At 65.0% G+C, this 22,819-nt stretch overlaps 3 protein-coding genes and 1 long non-coding RNA gene across 7 annotated transcripts in view; 2 read left to right on the top strand and 2 right to left on the bottom strand.

The window, feature by feature from the left end:
- The first annotated feature begins 129 nt into the window (after positions 1-129).
- Positions 130-7,184, top strand: CS (citrate synthase). Its single transcript, XM_086870299.1, has 11 exons — positions 130-306; positions 2,144-2,191; positions 3,107-3,214; positions 3,297-3,362; positions 3,674-3,805; positions 3,890-4,078; positions 4,161-4,360; positions 4,599-4,728; positions 5,222-5,323; positions 5,677-5,886; positions 6,399-7,184. Exons 1-11 carry the CDS (start codon positions 253-255, stop codon positions 6,567-6,569), a joined length of 1,410 nt encoding a protein of 469 aa, XP_086726425.1. The 5' UTR covers positions 130-252; the 3' UTR covers positions 6,570-7,184.
- COQ10A (coenzyme Q10A) lies at positions 7,158-11,319 on the bottom strand. The gene is made up of 5 exons (XM_086870366.1): positions 11,165-11,319; positions 9,577-9,717; positions 8,887-9,079; positions 8,358-8,459; positions 7,158-8,270 (listed from the first exon to the last, which is right to left on the bottom strand). The coding sequence occupies exons 1-5, from the start codon at positions 11,242-11,244 to the stop codon at positions 8,103-8,105; spliced, it is 684 nt and encodes a 227-aa protein (XP_086726492.1). The 5' UTR covers positions 11,245-11,319; the 3' UTR covers positions 7,158-8,102.
- Positions 11,320-12,882: 1,563 nt separating this feature from the next.
- Positions 12,883-22,819, top strand: part of ANKRD52 (ankyrin repeat domain 52) — a 46,796-nt gene continuing 36,859 nt past the window's right edge. For 3 of the 4 annotated variants that reach the window (XR_015281269.1, XR_015281270.1, XR_015281268.1), the window contains exons 1-7: positions 12,883-13,038; positions 16,703-16,786; positions 18,349-18,427; positions 19,035-19,105; positions 21,010-21,210; positions 21,662-21,749; positions 22,101-22,243. Coding sequence is in view for 1 of the 4 variants with exons in the window: in XM_086870240.1 (XP_086726366.1) it covers positions 13,012-13,038; positions 16,703-16,786; positions 18,349-18,427; positions 19,035-19,105; positions 21,010-21,210; positions 21,662-21,749; positions 22,101-22,243 (693 nt within the window). In the remaining 3 variants the exon portion in view is untranslated. The remainder of the gene's footprint in view (positions 13,039-16,702; positions 16,787-18,348; positions 18,428-19,034; positions 19,106-21,009; positions 21,211-21,661; positions 21,750-22,100; positions 22,244-22,819) is intronic. The other variant, XM_086870240.1, reaches the window with a different exon arrangement.
- On the bottom strand, positions 15,042-21,011 carry LOC111945295 (uncharacterized). Its single transcript, XR_015281281.1, has 5 exons — positions 19,527-21,011; positions 19,323-19,431; positions 18,322-18,420; positions 16,701-16,753; positions 15,042-15,340 (listed from the first exon to the last, which is right to left on the bottom strand). It is a non-coding gene; the product is annotated as an uncharacterized LOC111945295 (long non-coding RNA).

Genomic DNA, 22,819 nt, shown 5'->3' with positions numbered 1-22,819 from the left:
ATAGCTCGCGCCCCCCCGCCATTTCATTAGCGTAGCCCCGCCCCACGGCGCGCCACTTGGCCAATAGGAAACGGCCCTGCCCCGAGAGGGGGCGGGATTATGCTAATGACCAGCGCGGCGCTCTGCCCCGCCCTCACGTTGAGGACCCCCGGCCGCCGCCGCTCCGGCCCCGCTCCCGCCCCGGTCCCGCTCCCGATCCCGGCCCCGCTCCCGGTCCCGTTCAGTCCCGGCCTGTCCCGTCCCGGTGCCGCCATGACGCTCCTCGCCGCCGGCAGCCGGGCGGCCGCGCGCCTCCGCGGGCCCAAGGTGAGCGCGCCCGGTCCGGCCTCGCCGCGCCTTAAAGGGGCGACGCCGCGGGGGGAAGGGAGAGCGGGGGGGTCCGGTTCTTAAAGGGGCGACGCGGGGGGCGCTGCCTTAAAGGGGCCGCGCGGTGGCGGCGGAGGAGGGGGATGGGACCGGGGTGATCGGGATCGCGACCGGGATGGGGACCGGGGTGGGCTCGGGGCCGCAGCGGCAGCACGTGGTGGGCACCGGCGCCGGGCGCTCCCTCCGCGGCCTTCTCAGAGCCGGGGGCACCGGGAGCGGCTCGGGGGGCTCCGGGCCCGCTCCGTTCTCGGGGGGCTCCGCCGCTGATTCAGCCCCGTGTCGGGGCCCCCGCCCCTGGGCAGCCCCAGCCGGAGGCTCCGGTCCCGCCGTTCCCCCCCGTTGTGCAGCGCCGGGCTTGGGGGGTCCCGGGCGCCCCCCGGGATCCCCGCACCGGTCCCGGGACCCCGCGCCCGGCGGCACCGGCAGCGGGGGTTGGAGGCGGGGAGCCGTCCGTCCCTCCGCCGCCGCCCTTCCCCAGCTTCCCGGTGCCGTAGAGGACAACGGGGTCACAGCGGGGGGACCCCGGTTCGAGCCGAGCGCCGGTACCGGGCCGGCGCGACCCCGGCCCCACCGGTGTGTTTGCCCTGGTCACGGCCCCGGCGTTTCGTAACGGGCGTTGCGGTGTCTTTATCGACCGGGCGATATTTTGGGATATTCACGGTGCCCCACTTGGCTCTGCTCACCCCTCAAACCGGGCGGACCGGGGCCGTGATCCCGACCCTCGCCCTCCTGGCCCGGGGCTGCCCCCGCACCCCCGAGCCCCACCGGAGCCCCCCGAGGGTCCCGGGGTGCCCCTCCGCGCTCCCCCCAGCCGCTGCCCGCTGTCACCGCCGACACGTGTGACCTTGAGCCAGTGTCACCTCGGTGACAGCCGGGGCGAGCGGCGGGGACCCCCAGAGCGGGGTGACACTGGGGTGACACAGGGGTGACACTGGGGGTGACACGGGGGGGGGGGGGGAAGGGGCCCCCGCGGCGGCGACAGCGGCCGCCTTGACCTTGGGCTTCCCGCTGCCGCCTCCATTGTTCCGCCGGCGTTTTCCCTTCCCGGAGCCGCCTGTTGCGGGGGGACGCGGCCTCGCCTCCCGCCACGGCCACACCGGGGGTACCGGGACCCCCCTGTCCGGGCCGGGGGCTGGCGGGGGGCTGGGGGACAGCCGGGGGGGTTCTGAGCAGCGCGGCCCCCCCGCGTCCTCCCGGCAGCCAGTGGAAAAAGCGAGTCATGTTCTGGCTCTGCCGCAGGCGCTGCCGCAGCTCCGGGCCCCGGGGAATCTCCGGGTGTTGCTGTGGATGGCAGCCCCGGTGTCCCCCGGTGTCCCCCGGTGTCCCCCGGTGTCCCCCGGTGTCCCCGTCCCTGCGCGCTGCCAGGCCCGGGGTGTTCCCGGTGTGTCCCTGCCGGCCGGAGTCCCCGCGGTTCCCGGTTCCCACGCGTGGGCGAGGAACAAAGTTCGGATTCCCCGGCTCAGGAAAACCGCGGCCGTGCCTGGCCGGGCTGGGCTCCAGGCAGGAGAGGGCGGCCGCAATCCCGGTGCCAGGTCCGGGTCTGGCTGCGAGGGCAGCGCGGGGCCACCCCGGCTGATCCCGGCTCTGATCCCGGCTCTGATCCCGGCTCTGATCCCGGCTCTGATCCGCGTGGGCGAGGGAAGCGGCTCCGGCCACGGCGTCCTTGGCAACCGGGATCTCAGCTCCTGCCACGGGGCTGGGGGGCTCACCTGGCCGGACCCCCCAAAAAGAGGCTCTGTCCTGGTGACAGGGGGTCTCTGTGTCCGTTGTCCCACAGAATGCGCCGTGTGTCCTCTTTGCTGCTCGCCACGCCAGCGCCGCCACGGTAAGGGGGGTCCTGTCCTGTGCCCCCTGTCCTGTCACCTGTGACCTCTCTCCTGACACCTCTTCCCTGTGGCTGCCTCTCCTGAGACCCCTCTCCAAGGGGAGACCCTTCAGTTGTCATCCCCTTTCCTGTCCTCACCTCTGTTGTCACCCTGGTTCCCATGAGCCCCTGTTCTGCCACCCTGTCCTGGTACTCTTCTCCAATGGGAGCTCCCTTTCCTGTCACCCCCTTTCCTGTCACCCCCTCTCCTGTCACCCCCTTTCCTGTCACCCCCTTTCCTGTCACCCCCTTTCCTGTCACCCCCTCTCCTGTCACCCCCTTTCCTGTCACCCCCTCTCCTGTCACCCCCTCTCCTGTCACCCCCTTTCCTGTCACCCCCTCTCCTGTCACCCCCTTTCCTGTCACCCCCTTTCCTGTCGCCCCCTCTCCTGTCACCCCCTCTCCTGTCACCCCCTCTCCTGTCACCCCCTTTCCTGTCAGCCCCTTTCCTGTCACCCCCTCTCCTGTCACCCCCTTTCCTGTCACCCCCTCTCCTGTCACCCCCTCTCCTGTCACCCCCTCTCCTGTCACCCCCTTTCCTGTCACCCCCTCTCCTGTCACCCCCTTTCCTGTCACCTCTTTGCTGTGGCCCCTCTCCTGTCACCTCTCTTCAAGGGGGGAACGCTCTCCCATCAGTCCCTCTCCTGTCACCCCTTTCCCTCTCCTTGTTTCACTGCCCCTTCTCCCGTCACCCCCTTTCCTGTTCCCACCTCTTGTCACCCCCTCCCCATCCCTGCTCTCCAAGGGGAGTCCCCTCTCCTCTTTCCCTCTCTCGTGTCGCTCCCTCTCCTGCCCCAGCTCTGGTGTCACCCCTGTCCTGCCAACCTCACACCCTTTTCTTGTCCCCCCTCTCACGTCACCGTTCCTCGTCCCCAGAACCTCAAAGACGTCCTGGCCACCATGATCCCCAAGGAGCAGGCGAAGATCAAGAGCTTCCGGCAGCAGCACGGCAACACGGCCATCGGGCAGATCACGGTGGACATGGTGAGTGTGCGGCCGCCGCCGCCGCGCCGGGGCCACCGGGCCCCACCACCGGCCCTCACCGCGGCCTCCCGGCCCCTTCCAGGTGTACGGCGGCATGAGGGGCATGAAAGGGCTGATCTACGAGACCTCTGTGCTGGATCCTGATGAGGTAGGGCCACGTCCCACCCTGTCCCATCCCACCCTGTCCTGTCCTGTCCCGTCCCATCCCATCCCATGGATCCCATCCCATCCCATCCCATCCCATGGATCCCATCCCATGGATCCCATCCCATGGATCCCATCCCAACCCATCCCATCCCCATCCCATGCCATCCCATGGTTCCCATCCCATCCCATCCCATCCCATCCCATCCCATCCCATCCCATCCCATGGATCCCATCCCATGGATCCCATCCCACCCTGTCCCACCCTGTCCCACCCCATCCTGCCCGGCCCCGCTGACGTTCCCAGCTCCGCAGGGCATCCGCTTCCGTGGGTACAGCATTCCCGAGTGCCAGAAGAAACTGCCCAAAGCCTCCGGGGGAGAGGAGCCGCTGCCCGAGGGGCTCTTCTGGCTGCTGGTGACCGGAGAAATCCCAACCCAGGAGCAGGTACTGCCGGGAGGGGCTGGCGATCAGCCGAGGAGGGGCTGACAGCCCCCGGCCCCGCAGCTCAGCCCCGGAGCGTTCCCGTAGGTGACCTGGCTGTCCCGGGAGTGGGCCAAGCGTGCGGCTCTGCCCTCCCACGTGGTGACCATGCTGGACAACTTCCCCACCAACCTGCACCCCATGTCCCAGCTGAGCGCCGCCGTCACCGCCCTCAACAGCGAGAGCAAGTTCGCCCGCGCCTACGCCGAGGGCATCCACCGCGCCAAGTACTGGGAGGTACGGGGGGAGCTGCGGCCTCCCGGGGCTGGATTTGGGTGCGGGGGCTCGGGGGAGCACGGTCTCACCCCGCTGGTCCCAGTTTGTGTACGAGGACGCCATGGACCTGATCGCGAAGCTGCCGTGCGTGGCCGCCAAGATCTACCGCAACCTGTACCGGGAGGGCAGCGGCATCGGGGCCATCGACCCCAACCTCGACTGGTCCCACAACTTCACCAACATGCTGGGCTACACCGACCCCCAGTTCATCGAGCTGATGCGGCTCTACCTCACCATCCACAGGTGGGGAGCTGGGAGCTGCACCTGGAGCAGCCGGGGATGTGGGATGGGCGGGGGTTTGGCTCCGCTCCCAAGGGTGGGGCCAGGGATGTGCCCGGGCTGCTCCGGGGTGTCACCGATAGCACTCGGGGCTGGGGTGGAGCTGAACCCGGCCGGGAGCATTGTTCTCCCTGCCTCCAAAATGCCGTGGGAGGCGTTTGGTGGGGCTGGGGGAGTCCTGATGGCCCCCTCGCCCCGGCAGTGACCACGAGGGAGGGAATGTGAGTGCCCACACGAGCCACCTCGTGGGCAGCGCCTTGTCCGACCCGTACCTCGCCTTCGCCGCCGCCATGAACGGGCTGGCTGGGCCCCTGCACGGCCTCGCCAACCAGGTGGGCACCCCTCCCTGTCCATGTGTCCCTCTCCCTGTCGGTCTGTCCCTCCTCCTGTCCGTGTGTCCCTCTTCCTGTCGTTCTGTGTCCTTCTCCCTGTCCCTCTCCCTGTCAGTCTGTCCCTCTCCCTGTTGGTTTGTCCCTCTCCCCACCCATGTGTCTGTCTGTCCCTCTCCCCATTCCTGCATCCCTCTCCTCATCCTCGTGTCCCTCTCCCCATCCCCATGTCCCTCTGCCCATCCCCGTGTCCCTCTGTCCCTCTCCCCACCCATGTGTCCATCTGTCCCTCTCCGCATCCCTGCATCCCTCTGCCCGTCCCTGTGTCTGTCTGTCCTTCTTCCCATCCATGTGTCCCTTTGTCCCTCTCCCCATCCCCGTGTCCCTCTCCCCATCCCCGTGTCCCTCTGTCCCTCTCCCCATCCCCGTGTCCCTCTGTCCCTCTCCCCGGCCATCTCCCCGCGTTCCCCGGGCCTCACTCCGGCCGTTCCCGCAGGAGGTGCTGCTCTGGCTCACGGACCTGCAGAAGGAGCTGGGCCAGGACGTGTCGGACGAGAAGCTGCGAGATTTCATCTGGAACACGCTCAACTCGGGCAGGGTGAGCCTGGGGGCCGTGCTGGGGTCAGGGGCTGTTCCAGGGCTCGGGGGCTGTTGGTGCTGGGGGTCAGGAGCTGTTCCAGGGCTCGGGGGCTGTTCCAGGGCTCGGGGGCTGTTGGTGCTGGGGGTCAGGAGCTGTTCCAGGGCTCAGGGGCTGTTCCAGGGTTCGGGGGCTGTTGGTGCTGGGGGTCAGGGGCTGTTCCAGGGCTCGGGGGCTGTTCCAGGGCTCGGGGGCCGTGCTGGGGGTCAGGAGCTGTTCCAGGGCTCAGGGGCTGTTCCAGGCTCGGGGGCTGTTCCAGGGCTCGGGGGCCGTGCTGGGGGTCAGGACCGGCTCTGAGCCCCCCGTCCCCGCAGGTGGTGCCGGGGTACGGGCACGCGGTGCTGCGGAAGACGGACCCGCGCTACACCTGCCAGCGGGAGTTCGCCCTCAAGCACCTGCCCAAGGACCCCCTGTTCAAGCTCGTGGCGCAGCTCTACAAGATCGTCCCCAACGTGCTGCTGGAGCAGGGCAAGGCCAAGAACCCCTGGCCCAACGTGGACGCCCACAGCGGGGTCCTGCTGCAGGTGAGTGCAGGGTCCTCTGTCCTTCTGTCTGTCTGTCTGACCCTTTCCCTGTTAGTCTGTCCTTTTCCCTGTCCGTGTGTCCCTTTCCATGTTCACATCCCTCTCCCTGTCCTGTCTGTCCCTCCCATCTGTGTCTCATTCCTCCTGTCCGTGTGTCCCTCCTCCTGTTTGTCTGTCCCTCCTCCTGTCCATGTGTCTCTGTCCCTCCTCCTCTCTGTGTGTCCCTCCTCCTCTCTGTGTCCCTCTCCCTGCCCTGTCTGTCCTTCCTTCTGTCTGTCTGTCCCTCTCCCTGTCCTGTCCATCTCCTTCTGTCCCATTCCTCCCTCTCCCATCCTGTGTTCCTCTCCCCATCCATCCGTTAGTCCTTCCCCTCTCACTGTCCGTGTGTCCCTCTCCCTGTCCTCTCTGTCCCTCCTCCTGTCCGTGTGTCCCTCTCCCCGTGCCCTGGAGGGGGTGGCTGGTGGGGGTCTCCTGGCCGCCCCCCGCCCACTCTGAGCCCCCCATCCCCGCAGTACTACGGCATGAAGGAGATGAATTACTACACGGTGCTGTTCGGGGTGTCGCGGGCCCTGGGCGTCCTGTCGCAGCTCATCTGGAGCCGGGCGCTGGGATTCCCCCTGGAGCGGCCCAAATCCATGAGCACCAAGGGCCTCATGCAGCTCGTGGGCTACAAATCCGGGTAAAGAAGGGACGGGGACCGGGCTCCCCCAGGGAACGCCGCGCTGCCGGGCCCGGCCCGGACGCCCTCGGCACTGAACCCCCCTCGGGTCCCCCCCGGCTGCTCCCCCTCCCCTCCCGCCCGCCTTGGGGAGGGGCAGGAGCGGCCCTGGGGTCCCCCCACCCCACCCCACCCCCAGAGCCCCTGCCCTGGTGGGGTGGGGGGGGCTCCCGTGCCCCCTCCCCACCCCAGCAGCTCTCACTGCGCACACTGGGAGCCCCCCCAGGGCTCCCCACTCTGGGAGCCCCCCCCAGGCTCCCCGCTCTGGGAGCCCCCCCAAGGCTCCCCGCTCTGGGAGCCCCCCCAAGGCTCCCCACTGCTGGGCCCTGGGGGGGCACAGCCCCCTCTGCAGCCCCCCGAGAGGGGTTCAGTCCAGCCCCGTGTCCGGGCCCCCCCGCAGGGACTCGATACACTCCTCCCCGGCCGCGCCCCCGTGTTTGTGTGACCCCCCCCTGCCTGAAGCCCCCGGGAGCCAGAGCCGGGACCCCCCCCCCAGCCCCCCACCCCGGCTCCTCACAGCTCTCGGGCACTTCTGTACAAACAACAACAAAAATGCAAAATAAATGTTTTTATTAACAAACCCCCAGCCTCCCCCCTCCCCTTCTCTGGGCAGGGTTATGGGAGGGGGGGGGGTCAGGGCATGGTGCCCCCACCCCACCCGGGGGGGTCCCGCAGTGGTGGTGGCACAAATGGCCTGGTTTGAGTCTGGGGGTCCCACCATGCAGCCCCCCACCCCCAAAATCCCTGAATGAGGAGCAGGAGGCCGCTGACCCTTGGAAAATGCTCTTTATTGGCCTGTCAGAGCCCTCCTTCCTTCCTTCCTTCCTGGGGCAGGGCAGGCTCGGGGGGCTCAGGGAGCCCCTCACCCCCCCGCGCCCCCCGCCACAGGTGAGGGGCCGGGGGGCTCTGGGGTGGGGTGGGGACCGTGGCGGTCCCTGCGGAGGGTGCTGGGGGTGGGGGGCGGCGGGGGGGGGCAGCGGGAGCCGCCCCCTCCCCACCCTGTGCGTGTGGCTTGTGCAAAGTGTGCGACGACATCAGGGGGGGCTCGGGGGGCTCCTCCCTGCGCCGGCTCCTTCCCTTTTGTTCCTGGAAGAGCTGGGGAGGAAATGGGGGGGTCCCATCAGCTTCCCCCCCCCCCTCCCCGTTCTTCCCGCTCTCCCGGAGCACGGCGGGGCCCAGGCACCGGAGCTGCCCCCACCGGGACCCTCCGGCCTGGCCGAGGAGTTTAAAAAGAACCAAAAAATTTAAAAAAAAAAAAAAGGGTTAAAAAAAAAAAAAAAAAAAAAAAGAAAAACTCGACCAAAAAACAAGAGCTAAAACAAAACTTAAAACCCCAAATCAGCTACAAAACCAGGGAGTCCAGCGCCGGGACGCGGCTCCAGGGGGGCTCACGGGGCAGCCCCGGGGGGCGTTGAGGCAACAGCAGCGGAGACGCACTCGAATAAATATTTTGGGGGGTGGGCTCGGCACAGTCCGGGGGTGCCCGGCCCGGCCGCCCTCACGTCTGGTGGACCTCGTGGAACATGAGCTCCCGGGGGATGCGGGTCTCGGGCCCGAAGTTCTTGGCCGCGCGGCGCTCGAAGGCGGCCACCATCTGCTTGACCACCTCGTCGAAGAACACGGTGGCCAGCTGGGAGTGCAGCAGGGAGCGGAACTCAAAGGAGATCTGGGCAGGAGGAGGAGGAGGAGGAGAGCGGGTGAGCCTCGGCGGGTGAGCCCCGCACTCCCCGGGGATCCCGGGGCGGGGTCGTACCGAGAAATCCACGGTGCTGGTGCGGGGGTAGCCGGGGATGCCGGGGCTGAAGCGCCAGTTGGTCTCCAGGTGGTTGAAGAGGCGCCCGTCGGTGCAGACGGCCTGGGAAGGGGAAAAGCAGCGGTCAGGGGGCCCAGGAGCCACCGGGATCACGGAATCCTCGAGGCTGGAAAACCCGCCTGGATCGAGGCCAGCCTGGCATCCCCAGAGTGCCAAATCCTCCAGGGATGGGGACTCCGAACCTCCCTGGGCAGCTCCAAAGCCTGACAGCCCTTTCCATGGAAAAATTCCTCCTGCTGTCCATCCTGAACCTCTCCTGGAGGAATCTGGGGCTGTTCCTTCTCATGCCGGTGTTCCCTGGGAGCAGAGCCCGGCCCCAGCCGGCCCCGCTCTCCCGTCAGGGAGGTGTGGGGTGAAAAGATCCCTCCTGAGCCTCCTTTTCTCCAGGCCCAGCCCTTTCCCAGCCCCCTCAGGACTTCTCCAGAGCCTTCTCCCCACCCCTGATGTGCAGCCCGAGGTCCCTGCTCACCTTGACGAGGTGTGGCCGCACCAGGGTGACGATGGACGTGTAACGCTCCAGCACGGGCGGGAACCCCACCTCCAGCTGCGCCTTGATGTGGCCCGAGCGCCGCGACACCACCACGGACTTCTTGCACCAGGGCACAAAGTTCTTGTAGTCCTCCACGTTGGCCACCACGTCGTACATCTCCTGCATGGAGTACCTGCGACAGGACGGGGTTGGGACCGGGGCTGGGGCCGGGGTTGGTGTCAGGGGCAAGGTTGGAGCTGGGGTTGGAACTGAGCTTAAGATCGGGGTTGGAGCTGGGTTTGGGGCTGGGGTTGGAGCCAGGTTTGGGGCCAGGGGTTGGAGCCAGGTTTGGGACTGGGGTTAAGGTCAGGGTTGGGGTCAGAGTTGGGGTAGGGGCCAAGGTTGGGGCTGGAGTTGGAACTGAGCTTAAGGTCGGGGTTGGAGCTGGGTTTAGGGCTGGGGTTGGAGTCAGGTCCGGGGCTGGGATTGGGGCCCGGGTTGGGACTGGGGTTTGGGCCGGGGTTAAGGTCAAGGTTGGGGTTGGGGCTGTAACTGTAGCTGGGGCTGGGATTTTGGCTGGGGTTGGAGCTGGGGTTAAGGTCAGGGTTGGGGTCAGGCTTGGGGTTTGAGCCAGGTTTTGCGGCCAGGGTTGGTGCTGGGGTTGGAGCTGGGGGTCCCAGCAGCACGCACCCGATGATGCGGCGCTCCGAGTACTCCTTGCGCTTGTTGGTGAGGTTCAGGAAGCCCCGGCTGGGCTGGGCTCGGGGCTCCCAGGCCGCAGGACCCGGCCGGCCCAGCCGGGAGAGCCGGAGGCCGCACGGGGCCGTGTGCCTGGGGGGACACGGGTGGCACCGCCTGTCACCGCCTGTCACCGGCGGCACCGGGACTGCCGGGGCCTTGCCCAGGGAACAGGGGCCCGTCTGGAGCTTCCCAAATCCCTCCAGAGCTTCCCAGGTCCCTTCCAGAGCCTCACAGGTTCCTCTAGACCATCCCAAGCCCAGTCCCACCTGGCCTGGGTCCCTTCCTGATCAACTCAGATCTCTTCCAATCCTTCCCTGGTTCTTTCTGGACTGGTCCAGGTCCTTTCCTGACCAGCCCAGGCTCTCTCCAGACTGGTCCAGGCCTCTTCTGTGACCTGTTCAAGCCTTTTTCAGACCTTCCCAGTCCCTTCCTGACCAGCCCAGCCCCTTTCCAGACCTCTCCAGGTCCCTTCCAGACCCATCCAGGACCTTTCCAGACCTCTCCAGGTCCCTCCAGACCCATCCAGGACCTTTCCAGACCCATCCAGGTCCCTTCCTGACCAGCCCAGGCTCTCTCCAGACTGGTCCAGGCCCCTTCTTGACCTGTTCATGCCTTTTTCAGACCCTCCCAGTCCCTTCCAGACCAGCCCAGGACCCTTCCAGACGCATCCAGGTCCCTCCAGACGCATCCAGGTCCCTCCAGACCATCCCAGGTCGCTTCCAGACAGGTCCGGGTCCCTTCCAGACCTTCGCGGGCCCCTCCCGGGACGGGAATCTCCCCCGGGGGCTCTGGGCCGGTTCCCAAGGCCGGGAAGGTCCCGGCGCTGATGCCAGGGCTGCTGTTGGCAGGAGGAGGAGGAGGAGGAAGGCCGGGAAACCCGACCTTGGGGACACCTAATCCAGGCGGGGACAAGCGCCCGGTGCCCCCCGGGGCCCCCCCGGCCCCGTCCGGTCCCTCCGGTGGCGGCGGGGGGACAGCAGGGGGAGATCCCACCTTTCCCATGGGAACTGTCACCCCCGGAGTCACCGGGGCCGCTCGGTCCCGGTCGTGTCCCCGAGCAGAGGTCACCGCCGTGGGGTGCCCCGGTGCCCCGTGATTACCGGGACTGTCCCCTCGCCCCGGGCACGGTGACACCGGCGCCCGTCCCCCGACGGGGCCCGGGCCCCTCGCGACCCCACGGGCGGGGCTGGCACCGGCCCGGTCCCGGTGTCCCCACGCCGGGTTTGCTCCAAGGTCAGGCCACCCCCAGCGAGTGTTCCCCACCCAGAGGCCTTCTACGGGGACCGGGACAGCGGCGGTGCCGGGACCCCAGAGCCCGCAGCCCCGGGACCCCGGCCCGGCCCCGCCTGCTCCCCCCGGGCTGCCCAAGGTGCCCCCGGACCGCCCCACCCCGCGGGGCCGGGAGCGCGGGCGGGCCCGGAGGAGCCCCCGCAGCACGAGCGCCTCCCGGGGCCCGCTCCGGTGCCCCCGGGGCCGGTGTGACCTCCAGGCCCCGCCCGCCCGGGGGCCGCCGCCCCGCGGGGCCGCCGCCGCTCACCTGCCGGGCGGGGCCGCCGCGGCCCGCAGGCGCTGCCGCGCCCCGAGCTGGAGGGCGCCGCGGAGCCGCCGGGCCGCCATGAGCGGGGCGGGACCGGGGCCGGGCCGGAACCGGGACCGGGCCGGGACGCGGCGCCGCCGCCGCCGTGACCTCTCACCCCGTGACGTCACCGCGTCGCCATAGCGCCGGGTACGTCACGGGGCGGGGCGAGGCAACGCCCCCCGAGCGAGGAACGATGGGAGTTGTAGTCTGCGGTGGCGCGGGGCACGATGGGAAATGTAGTCCGGGGCTGCGGCTGCCCCGGGACCGGGATCCGACCGGGACCGACCGGGATTGCCCCGACCGGGGCTGCCGGGGGGTGGGCTCAGGCCCAGGGGGCTCCCGGCCCCGCCTCTCACGTGTGTCCCCGGTCCGTGGGTCCGGAGAGGGACGGGGAGCCCCCGGTGCCGTGTCCCGGTAACGGCCCCGCTCCGAACCGAGGAGCTGAGAGACCGGGAATTCACCGTGGCTGCGGGGCCTGTGTGGCCCAGTGCTGCCCAGTACAGCCCAACTCACCCCAGGGCCTCCCAGTGCCTCCCAGTACAGCCCAGCACTACCCGGTGCCAACCAGTCCCAGTCAGCACAGCCCAGTCCAGTTCAGCCCAGCACAACCCGGTTCAGCCCAGCACAACCCGGTTCAGCCCAGTACAACCCGGTTCAGCCCAGCACAACCCGGTTCAGCCCAGCACAACCCAGTTCAGCCCAGCACAGCCCAGTCCAGTTCAGCCCAGCACAACCCGGTTCAGCCCAGCACAACCCGGTTCAGCCCAGCACAGCCCAGTTCAGCCCAGCACAGCCAACACAGTGCAGGGAATCACCAGTTCCCAGCCCGAACACAATTCCTGAGCTGGGAATGCCGGCCTGGCACCGCTCGGAGCCTGGGGGAGCCCGGAGCTACAGCCGGGCCCGGGATCCCCCCGAGAGCCGGGAGCCTCGCCCGGAGGTCACGGGATGGGTTTGGGTCGGGAGTCACTGCTCAGGAACCGGGAGCACCGGGAGCTGCCCGGGGATGGGATTCCCTCTGGACACCCCAAGGACCCTCTCCCACCATTGCAGAGCCCCTTGGGCAGGGAGATCCCCCAGAACCAGCAGCAGCTGCCTGGGGTCGGGATTCCCACCCGAGAGAGCCCCGGGATCCTCTCCCACCATTCCAGCACCTTTTAGGATGGAGGAATCACTACGTGGGACCCCTGGGACCACCGGCAGCCACCCAAGGACGGGATTCCCATCCGCCAGCTCCCACAGAACAGCACACGGAGACTCCTGGGATCCTCTTCCCCTGTCCCAGCGCCCTTTGGGCCGGGGGAGCTGCTGCCCAGGGACCCCCAGACCCCCGACAGGTGCCTGGGGATGGGGTTCCCCCCGGCAGACCCCACAGAGAAGAATGGAAGTGGCACACGGGGACCCCCGGGACCCTCTGCCATCACCGCACCACTCTCTGGGCTGGGGGAGCCGCTGTGCCGGGACCCCCCGGGATTACCGGCAGCCGCACCTGGATGTGATTCCCAGCGGGCAGATCCCAGAACGGCTCAGAGCAGCGACCCCCGGGACCCTCTCCCATCATCACCCCACCGCCCTTCCGCTGCCCGGTGACCCCTGCCCGCCCCCCCGGCTCGTGAACCCCCGTCCCCCCGGGGCGCTGCCGCTGCCCCCGGGCCGCCCCCGCTGCCGCTGCCCCCGTCGGCGGCGGCGCTCCGGGGCGGTGGGCGGCGCATCCCCGGCGCTCCATCCCCGCCCCGCAGCCGCCCGAGCGGAGCCGCCGCGGCCGGACCCGATGCCGGGAGCTGGGCGCTGAGGGCGGCCCCGACATGGGGGTTCTCAGCATCACGGACCAGGTACGGCCATCGCCCCGTCCTCCCCTCTCTGCTCCCGGCCGCCGCCGCCGCCGCGCCGCGCCCGGGCCGCGCCGCCACGGCAGCCCGGGGATGTGCGGCCTAGCGCGGCTCCGCCACCGGGCCCGGCCCGGCGCCGCCCCAGGCCACGGGCCCCGCTCCGCCGCGCTCTCCCCGCCGAGCTCGGCCCCACCGCAGCCCCGGGACGGGCGGGGGTCGCCGCTCGCACCCGCTCCGCCCGCGCCCGCCGGGCCCAGCGCGGCCGGGACGGCCCGGCCCGGGAACGGGAGAGCCCCGGGAATGGGAGCCTCGGGAAAGACCCCACCCGGGCCGGGAACGGCGGAGACCCCGGGGATGGGACTCCCGGAGAACCGTGGGGTTCCCTGAACCGGGAATGTGAAGGGTCAGAGGGGGATCCTGCCCCGGGAGAGCCCCGGGAACGGGACCCCCTGAACCGGGAACGGCGGAGCCCCCGGGATGCGAAATCCCGGCACGGGAATGGGAGAACCCTGATGTTGGGACACCTGGATCGGGAACGGGAGAGCCCCGGGAACGGGACCCCCTGAACCGGGAATGTGAAGGGTCAGAGGGGGATCCTGCCCCGGGAGAACCCCGGGAACGGGACCCCCTGAACCGGGGACGGGACCCTCGGGAACGGCGAGCCCCCGGGAACGGGACCCCCTGGATCAGGAACAGGGGAGCCCACAGGGATGGGATACTTGGATCGGGAACGGGAGAAGCCCGGGAACGGCAGAATCTCGGGAATGGGATCCCCCGGGCCTGGAACAGGAGAATCCCGGGAATGGGACACCTGGATCGGGAACGACGGGGCCCGCAGGGATGGGACATCCCGGTCCGGTAACGGGAGATCCCTGGGGTTGGGACACCTGGATAGGGAGCAGGAGAATCCCGGGAATGGCAAAATCCCATGACTGAAACCTCCTGGATCGGAGTTTTGAGGATCAAGGGGGGGATCCCGGACCCCCGGGATGGGACCCTGGTCTCAATGCCCTTCCTTCCAATGGCTCTTGGATTTTCAGGGTACCCCTGGGTCTCAGGGTGGCCTCAGAGAGGTTTTGGGGACAGCAGTGGGGTCCCTGTCAGGTTTTTGGGGTGGCCCTGGCTTGCAGAGTGTGCCCATGGAGTTTTGGGGACACCCCTGGTGTGCACAGCATCCCTGTAGGGTTTTGGGGACACCCCCGACATGCAGTGTCCCATCGGGATTTGGGGACAGCCGTGGGGTGCAGGGAGCCCCTGCTGGGTTTTGGGGGTGCTCCTGGGCTGCAGAATGTCCCTGTTAGGTTTTGGGGATGCTTTTGGGATGCAGGGTGTCTCCATCAGGTTTTGGGGACACTCCTGGGCTGTTTTTTGGACTCTTCTGGATTGCAGGGAGTCCCTGTGGTGTTTTAAGGACACATTTGGGGTTCAGGGTGTCCCCATTGGGATCTGAGGATGCTCCTGGGTTCCAGGGTATGCCTGTTATGCCTTAGGAACTTTTTTTGGGGTGCAGGGTGTCCTCATCAGGTTCTGGGGACAAATCTGGGGTTCAGAGTGTCCCCATCAGGTTTTGGGGACACTCTTGGTGTGCAGAGTGTCCCTGTCATGTTTTAGGGACAGTTCTGGGGTTCAGAGTGTCCCCATCAGGTTTTGGGGACACTCTTGGTGTGCAGAGTGTCCCTGTCATGTTTTAGGGACAGTTCTGGGGTTCAGAGTGTCCCCATCAGGTTTTGGGGACACCCCTCCCATGGCTGTGCTGTCCCCAGAGCCGTGACCCTGGGGTCAGACCCCCTTCTCCCCACGGATTTCCCCAAAACCATCTTTATCCCCTGGATTTTGGGGTCAGGGTCTTCCAGAGCCCCAAAACCCCACACCAAACCCTGGTTCCTCTCCTGCCATTAAACCAGGGATGAATTTTGGAGCCCTGGGAAGAGCTGAGGATGAGGGGGATGAAAAAAGGGAGAATTTGGGATTGGGAGGGGATGAAAGAAGGAGGAATCGGAGAAGGATCAACCTCTGATTTAAACAGAACTTAATTTTTTGGGATATCCCAACCACTCCCCTCTCCTGTGTGCCAGGAGCATTTTGGGGCACCATCAGTGTTTTCCAGCCTTTCCTTCAATACTTGTTTTGTAATAAAAAAAAAAATAATTATTTTTTTTTAAAGTACCTTAGCAAACGATGCCGAGGCTGCTGCATTCCAGGGGGATGACACAGCCTTGCCCTGACCCAGGATGTGTTCCCGGGGTTGGAAGTGCCCTTATTTCAGGCCTGGGAAGGAGTCACTGCCAGGCAGAGCTCAGAGAGGCTGAAAAAAAAGCGAGATTTGGTGGTTTTGAGCTTTAAATCTGGCCTTGGGAGGGGGTGGGGGTGGGAAGAGCTTGGGAGGGGTCACAGCACCCAAATCCCTCCATCCCAAAAAGCCTCAGTGGGGCCATGGGGGCTTTGGCCCCAAGGGCAGCTCTGCCCCTGTTTTTCTGCAGGAAAATGGAATTTTTAGGCCTGGGAAGAAGGAAGGGGCTTCAGGGGTCGTTACTGTGCCCAAGTTTTGGGTGGCAGGAGCTGGGGCCTCGGAGAGCTCGGCCCTGTTGTGGTCAGCGCTTTCCCAAAGATTCCCAGTTTTGGTTACCAAGGAAAAGGCAGGAGAAATGGGCTGGAAAATCCATCCCCGGGGCTGGTTGGGGTGAGGGAGCGGAGAGTGGGGATTTCCTGCTGGTGTGGGGCTGCAGCCGTGTCCCCTGTCACTGTCATCCCTTGTGTCCTCTGTCACCCCTCGTGTCCCATCACTGTCACCCCTCGTGTCCCCATCACTGTCATCCCTCGTGTCCCCCATCACTGTCACCCCTCATATCCCATCACTGTCACCCCTCGTGTCCCATCACTGTCACCCCTCATGTCCCCTCTCACTGTCACCCCTTGTGTCCCCTCACTGTCACCCCTTGTGTCCCCTGTCACTGTCACCACTCGTGTCCCATCACTGTCACCCCTCGTGTCCCATCACTGTCACCACTCGTGTCCCCTGTCACTGTCACCACTCGTGTCCCATCACTGTCACCCCTCGTGTCCCATCACTGTCACTCCTTGTGTCCCCCGTCACTGTCACCCCTCATGTCCCCTCTCACTGTCACCCCTTGTGTCCCCTCACTGTCACCCCTTGTGTCCCCTGTCACTGTCACCACTCGTGTCCCATCACTGTCACCCCTCGTGTCCCATCACTGTCACTCCTTGTGTCCCCCGTCACTGTCACCCCTCGTGTCCCCTCACTGTCACCCCTTGTGTCCCATCACTGTCACTCCTTGTGTCCCCCGTCACTGTCACCCCTCGTGTCCCATCACTGTCACCACTCGTGTCCCATCACTGTCATCCCTTGTGTCCCCCGTCACCCCTCGTGTCCCATCACTGTCACCCCTTGTGTCCCCGTCACTGTCACCCCTCTTGTCCCATCACTGTCACTCCTTGTGTCCCCCATCACTGTCACCACTCGTGTCCCCCATCACTGTCACCCCTCGTGTCCCATCACTGTCACCCCTTGTGTCCCATCACTGTCACCCCTTGTGTCCCCCGTCACTGTCACCACTCGTGTCCCCCATCACTGTCACCCCTTGTGTCCCCTGTCACTCACCCCTCGTGTCCCATCACTGTCACCACTTGTGTCCCCTGTCCCTTACAGCCCCCTCTGGTCCAAGCCATCTTCAACCGAGATGTGGAGGAGGTTCGGTCGCTGCTCAACCAGAAGGAGAACATCAATGTACTGGTGGGTTTGGAGCCAAACCATTCCTGTCCCTCCCTCAGGGCTCCCCAAAATCCTCCCCATCCCTGTTCCTCTCTTAATGCTTCCAAAATCCTTTATATCCCTCACCCAGGGCTCCCCAAAATCCTCCCCATCCCCATCCCCATCCCCATCCCCATCCCCATCCCTATCCCCATCCCCATCCTCACCCCATCCCCATCCTCACCCCATCCCCATCCCCATCCCCATCCCCATCCCCATCCCCATCCCCATCCCCATCCCATCCCCATCCCCATCCCTCTCTTGGTGCTTCCAAAATCCTTTATATCCCTCACCCAGGGCTCCCCAAAATCCTCCCCATCCCCATCCCCATCCCCATCCCCATCCCCATCCCCATCCCCATCCCCATCCCCATCCCCATCCCATCCCCATCCCCATCCCCATCCCCATCCCCATCCCCATCCCCATCCCTCTCTTGGTGCTTCCAAAATCCTTTATATCCCTCACCCAGGGCTCCCCAAAATCCTTCCCATCCCCATCCCTCACTTGGTGCTCTCCAAACCCTTCCCATCCCCATTCCTTTGCCTCTTGCTCCCCAAATCCTTCCCATCTCCATCCCTTGCTTTGTAATTCCCAAATCCTTCCCGTTTCTCACCCAGCACTCCCCAAATCCTTCCCATTCCGTACCTGGTGCTTCCTAAATCATTCCCATCCCTCACTGGCTGCTCCCCAAATCCTCCCCATCCCCTTCCCCATCCCTCGCTTGCTGCTTCCAAAATCCTTCCTCGGGCACCTCCAGGGATGGGGACTCCAAACCTCCCTGGGCAGCTCCAAAGCCTGACAGCCCTTTCCATGGAAAAATTCCTCCTGCTGTCCCTCCTGAACCTCTCCTGGAGGAATCTGGGGCTGTTCCTTCTCATGCCGGTGTTCCCTGGGAGCAGAGCCCGGCCCCGCTCTCCCGTCAGGGAGGTGTGGGGTGAAAAGATCCCTCCTGAGCCTCCTTTTCTCCAGGCCCAGCCCTTTCCCAGCCCCCTCAGGACTTCTCCAGAGCCTTCTCCTGCTGCTCCAGCCCTTCCCCAGCTCCATTCCCATCTCCAGCCCCTCACAGCTCAGCCCTGGAGGAGGAAGAGAAGGAGGAAAAAGCTCTCCCTGCTCTCTCCCAACCTTTCCCAGCTCTTTTCCAGCCTTTCCCTGCCCTCTCCAAGCCTTTCCCAGCCCTTTCCCAGCCTTTCCCAGCTTTTCCCAGCCTTTCCCAGCCCTTTCCCAGCCCTTTCCCAGCCCTTTCCCAGCCCTTTCCCAGCCCTTTCCCAGCCTTTCCCAGCCCTTTCCCAGCCCTTTCCCAGCCCTTTCCCAGCCTTTCCCAGCCTTTCCCAGCCCTTTCCCAGCCTTTCCCAGCCCTTTCCCAGCCCTTTCCCAGCCTTTTCCCAGCCTTTCCCAGCCCTTTCCCAGCCCTTTCCCAGCCTTTCCCAGCCTTTCCCAGCCTTTTCCCAGCCTTTTCCCAGCCCTTTCCCAGCCCTTTCCCAGCCCTTTCCCAGCCTTTCCCTGCTCTCCAAGCTCACGGATGGATTTTCTCTCTGCCCCCCAAGGACCAAGAACGCCGGACTCCCCTCCATGCTGCTGCCTACATCGGAGATGTTGCAATCCTCGAGCTCCTCATCCTGTCAGGTGAGAGCCAGGGATGAGCCCCCGATCCCCCCCAAACCTCAGGATGGGCTTTGCTTCCCTCCAAGCCACCCCGAGCTCACGGGGTGGCAGCCAGGAGAGGATTAGGGAATGGTGCCATAATCCTCAGAGCTTTCCACATCTTGGAACCGAAATAGCCAAGGTGGAGACAGAGCCAGGAGGGGGATGTGTGGTGCTGGAGGAGGGGGATGCTCAGAAGGGCAATTCCAGAGAAAATCCCCTAAAATCCAAGGGGTTTTGCTCAGTTTTGGGTTGTGTCACCCATCACTCTCCGGAAAAACTCCGTGCTTGAGCCCTGTGTGTGGAATTTTGAGTGTCCTCATCTGCTCCTCACCCTCTGGAGCCTCAGGACACCAGCAGGAGAGAGGGAACCCCAAGGCTGCCGTGATCCTGCGTGACCCCAACAGGGATAAACTCTGTGAAAGTTCCCAGCCAAGGACTCGTTAAACAAGATTTGGGATTTGCAGAGCCCTGTGGGGGTTTTCCCTGCCTCATGTCAGGCTCTGGGCTGCAGGGAGAGGCAGCTGAGGGGTTTTTTGGGGTGTTTTGGGGTGCTGGGTCCCCCCTGAGCTGCTGTGTGTCCCCACAGGTGCTAATGTGAACGCGAAGGACACGGTGTGGCTCACGCCGCTGCACCGCGCCGCGGCCTCTCGCCACGAGGTGGGTGCTCCGGGGAGAGCCCTTCCCTGTGGGAATGCTGGGGGGAAAAAAGGGAGTTTATCCTCCTCTTTCACTGGTTTGGGGAATGCAAAGTTCTGGAGAGAGCTGGGGGAAAAAAAACAAACTTCCTTGGTTGCTTTCCCTCCATCCCGCAGGGATTTCCCCATTTCCTCCTCCCAGGCTTCACCCCTTCCCCAGGGCTTTGTTCTGGATTCACCTCTCCTGGAGGGATGTCGGGGCTCCCACCCTGTCCCTCAGGAGCTGATTCCAGAAGTTTTCCCAGCCTTCATCTTCTGTGGGTTTGACTTCATCCACGTAACTTTTCCCTGGTTTGGAGAGGCAGGAATTGGTTGGAGCTGGGAGATCCGAAGCCCTGAGTGGAATTCTCCTGCTCAGTGGGGTGGGACAGGAGTGTGAGCACCTCTCCTGAAGGTGTTTGTGTGTGGTCAATCCCTAAAACACGGAGCTCCTGCTACTCCTCTGGGAATGTGGGAGTCCATCCACGTTTTTCCACCTGGGAAGTTCGGCTCAGATCTCCTCAGAGGAGCCTTCCCAATGCTCTCCCTGCCTGGAGCCTGCTCTGTGGGGTGGCTGGGTTGTTTTTTTGGGGCCCTGGGAGTGAAGATCCGTGGGGTCAGGATCCCTGGAAGCTCTGCCCCCATGGCAGAGGGAGGAGAAGCCAGGAAGCCAAAGCCTGGGCAGGAACGGGTAAATAAATGTCAAATGTAGGTCAGTGGGTCAGGTTTATCATCCCCTGGGCCCTGCTGAGTCACCGGGGAGAGTTCGCTCCTCGTTCTTCACGTGGTTCTTCCCGTGGCTGTGGGATTTTCCTTCCCCCAGCCAGGATTCATGGCTGGGATCGGGTGGGATGAGCCCACCTGGCTCAGGTCCCACCTGGAAACGGAGCTGGAGCTGCCCAAGTGAGGGCTGGGGGACTTGCAGAATCCCAGGAGGTTTGAGGCTGGGAAAGATCTCCCAGTCCAAGGTGGGACCGATCCCCACCAGGGCCCTGGACACCTCCAGGGATGGGGACTCCAAACCTCTCTGGGCAGCTCCAAAGCCTGACAGCCCTTTCCATGGAAAAATTCCTCCTGCTGTCCCTCCTGAACCTCTCCTGGAGAAATCTGGGGCTGTTCCTTCTCATGCCGGTGTTCCCTGGGAGCAGAGCCCGGCCCCAGCCGGCCCCGCTCTCCCGTCAGGGAGGTGTGGGGTGAAAAGATCCCTCCTGAGCCTCCTTTTCTCCAGGCCCAGCCCTTTCCCAGCCCCCTCAGGACTTCTCCAGAGCCTTCTCCTGCTGCTCCAGCCCTTCCCCAGCTCCATTCCCATCTCCAGCCCCTCAATGTCCCTGTGGCCTCACGTTTCCCGCTCTTTTTCTCCCCTCACGTTTCCCGCTCTTTTTCTCCCCTCACGTTTCCCGCTCTTTTTCTCCCCTCACGTTTCCCGCCCTTTTTCTTCCCTCATGTTTTCTGCTTTTTTCTCCCCTCACATTTCCAACCCTTTTCCCCTCACATTTCCCACCCTTTTCTCCCCTCACATTTCCTGCTGTTTCCTCCCCTCATGTTTCCCACCCTTTTTGTCCCTCACATTTTCAGCGGCCCAGAGCTGCACCCTGCACTGGGGAGGCCTCGGCAGTGCCAGCACAGAGGGACAATCACTGTCCCCATGGCTGGGACAGCCCAGGTGGCATCCTGGGCACGCCAGCTCATCCCCAGCGCCTTTCCCAGTGGGAATATCCTCTCTCCCTTTGAGAGAAAATCTCACCCACAGCTTCAGGGTGGACACAAACATCTCCTACCCTCAACGTCACAGGGAAAATCCTGCAGCTCTGGAATCATGAGGGATTGGGATCCGGGGGTGGTTCGTGGGGCTGCATCCAAGCCTTTCTCTGCTCTCACACCCCACAGAAAGCTCTCCACCTGCTCCTGAAGCACTCGGCCGATGTCAACGCCCGCGACAAGCACTGGCAGACGCCGCTGCACGTGGCCGCTGCCAACCGGGCCACCAAGTGCGTGGAGGCCCTGGTGCCCCTGCTGAGCACCGTCAACGTGGCCGACCGCACCGGGCGCACGGCGCTGCACCACGCCGTGCACAGCGGCCACCTCGAGGTGCACCGGGAGCGTGGGGTGGCAGCCGTGGGTGGGCAGGGACAGGACTGGGCAGCAGGGACATTGGGGTGGGCAGGGACAGGGCTGGGCAGCAGGGACATTGGGGTGGGCAGGGACAGGGCTGGGCAGCAGGGACATTGGGGTGGGTCAGGCCTCAGGGACACCAGAGTGGCCCCAGATGTCAGGGTGGGCAGGAACAGGAATGGGCAGGGATGTTGGAGTGGACAGGAACATCAAGGTGGACATAGGGGTGGGCAGGGACAGGGATGGACTGGGACATTGGAGTGGGTCAGGGGACAGAGGTGGGCAGGGACAAGGCTGGGCAGGGACAGGGATGGACAGGGACATTGGGGTGGGTCAGGGACAGTGGTGGGCAGGGCTGGGGTGGGTCAGGGGACAGGGGTGGACAGGGACAGGAATAGCCCTGCTTACGCTGTCCCACCCCCCACAGATGGTGAACCTGCTGCTCAACAAAGGCGCCAGCCCCAGCACATGTGACAAGAAGGACCGGCAGCCCCTGCACTGGGCGGCCTTCCTGGGTAGGTGTTCCCTGCTGGTTTCACCTCCCCATCCTCCTCTCCTGCTCTCCCATCCCTTCTCTCCATCTCTCCCGTTCCTCCTCTCCACCTCTTCATCCTCTCTCCCTTCATTCCCAATCCCACTCAGATTCCCTTTGGGCTCTTCCATTTTCCCCCATCTCTCTTGTGTTTCCCATCTCGCCTGTGTTTCCCATCTCTCTTGTGCTTCCCATCTCTTCTGTGTTTCCCTGTCTCTCTGGGGTTTCCTGTCTGTCCCATGTCCCGGTCTCTCTGGTGTTTCCCATCCCTGTTCCCCCATCTCTGCTGTGTTTCCTGCCCTGTCCCGCTCTCCATCACGGCTGTCCCCACCAGGTCACCTGGAGGTGCTGAAGCTGCTGGTGGCGCGCGGGGCCGATGTGGCGTGCAAGGACAGGAAGGGTTACACGCTGCTGCACACGGCGGCTGCCAGCGGCCAGATCGAGGTCGTGCGTCACCTCCTCAGGCTGGGGGTCGAGGTGAGACCCCGGGAGCTTTTCTGGGGATGGGAAAAGCGGGGACAGGAGCTGGAGAGGGGCTGGCAGGAGCTCTGGGTGCTCCTCAGCTGCCTTTCCCTTCCTAAATCCCAAGTCCTCTGGATGTCGTGGCTTCCATAGAGCCGTGAGCTGAATTCCATCCTGAGCGGTGACGGGAGCCCTGGGTGGTTCCCAGCTGCCTTTTCCTTCCTAAATCCCCAAATCCTGCGGACTTTGCTGCTCATAAAGTTCAAGGAACTTTGAATTCCTTGAAATTCCCTCCCCCTGGGTGGTGACAGGAGCCCTTGGTGGTTCTCAGTTGCCTTTTTCCTTCCTAAATCCCAAATCCTCTGGATTTTGTTGATCCCTGAGATCAAGGAACCAAATTCCTCCCCCTTGGTGGTTCTCAGTTGCCTTTTCCCTCCTAAATCCCAAATCCTCTGGATTTTGTTGATCCCTGAGATCAAGGAACCAAATTCCTCCCCCTTGGTGGTTCTCAGTTGCCTTTTCCCTCCTAAATCCCAAATCCTCTGGATTTTATTGATCATTGAGATCAAGGAACCAAATTCCTTCCCCCTG

This window comes from Cyanistes caeruleus, chromosome 32 (assembly GCF_971803275.1).
Source record: "Cyanistes caeruleus chromosome 32, bCyaCae1.hap1.1, whole genome shotgun sequence".
In the NCBI taxonomy this organism is placed as follows: domain Eukaryota; kingdom Metazoa; phylum Chordata; class Aves; order Passeriformes; family Paridae; genus Cyanistes; species Cyanistes caeruleus.
This window is presented reverse-complemented; position numbering and strand designations above follow the sequence as displayed.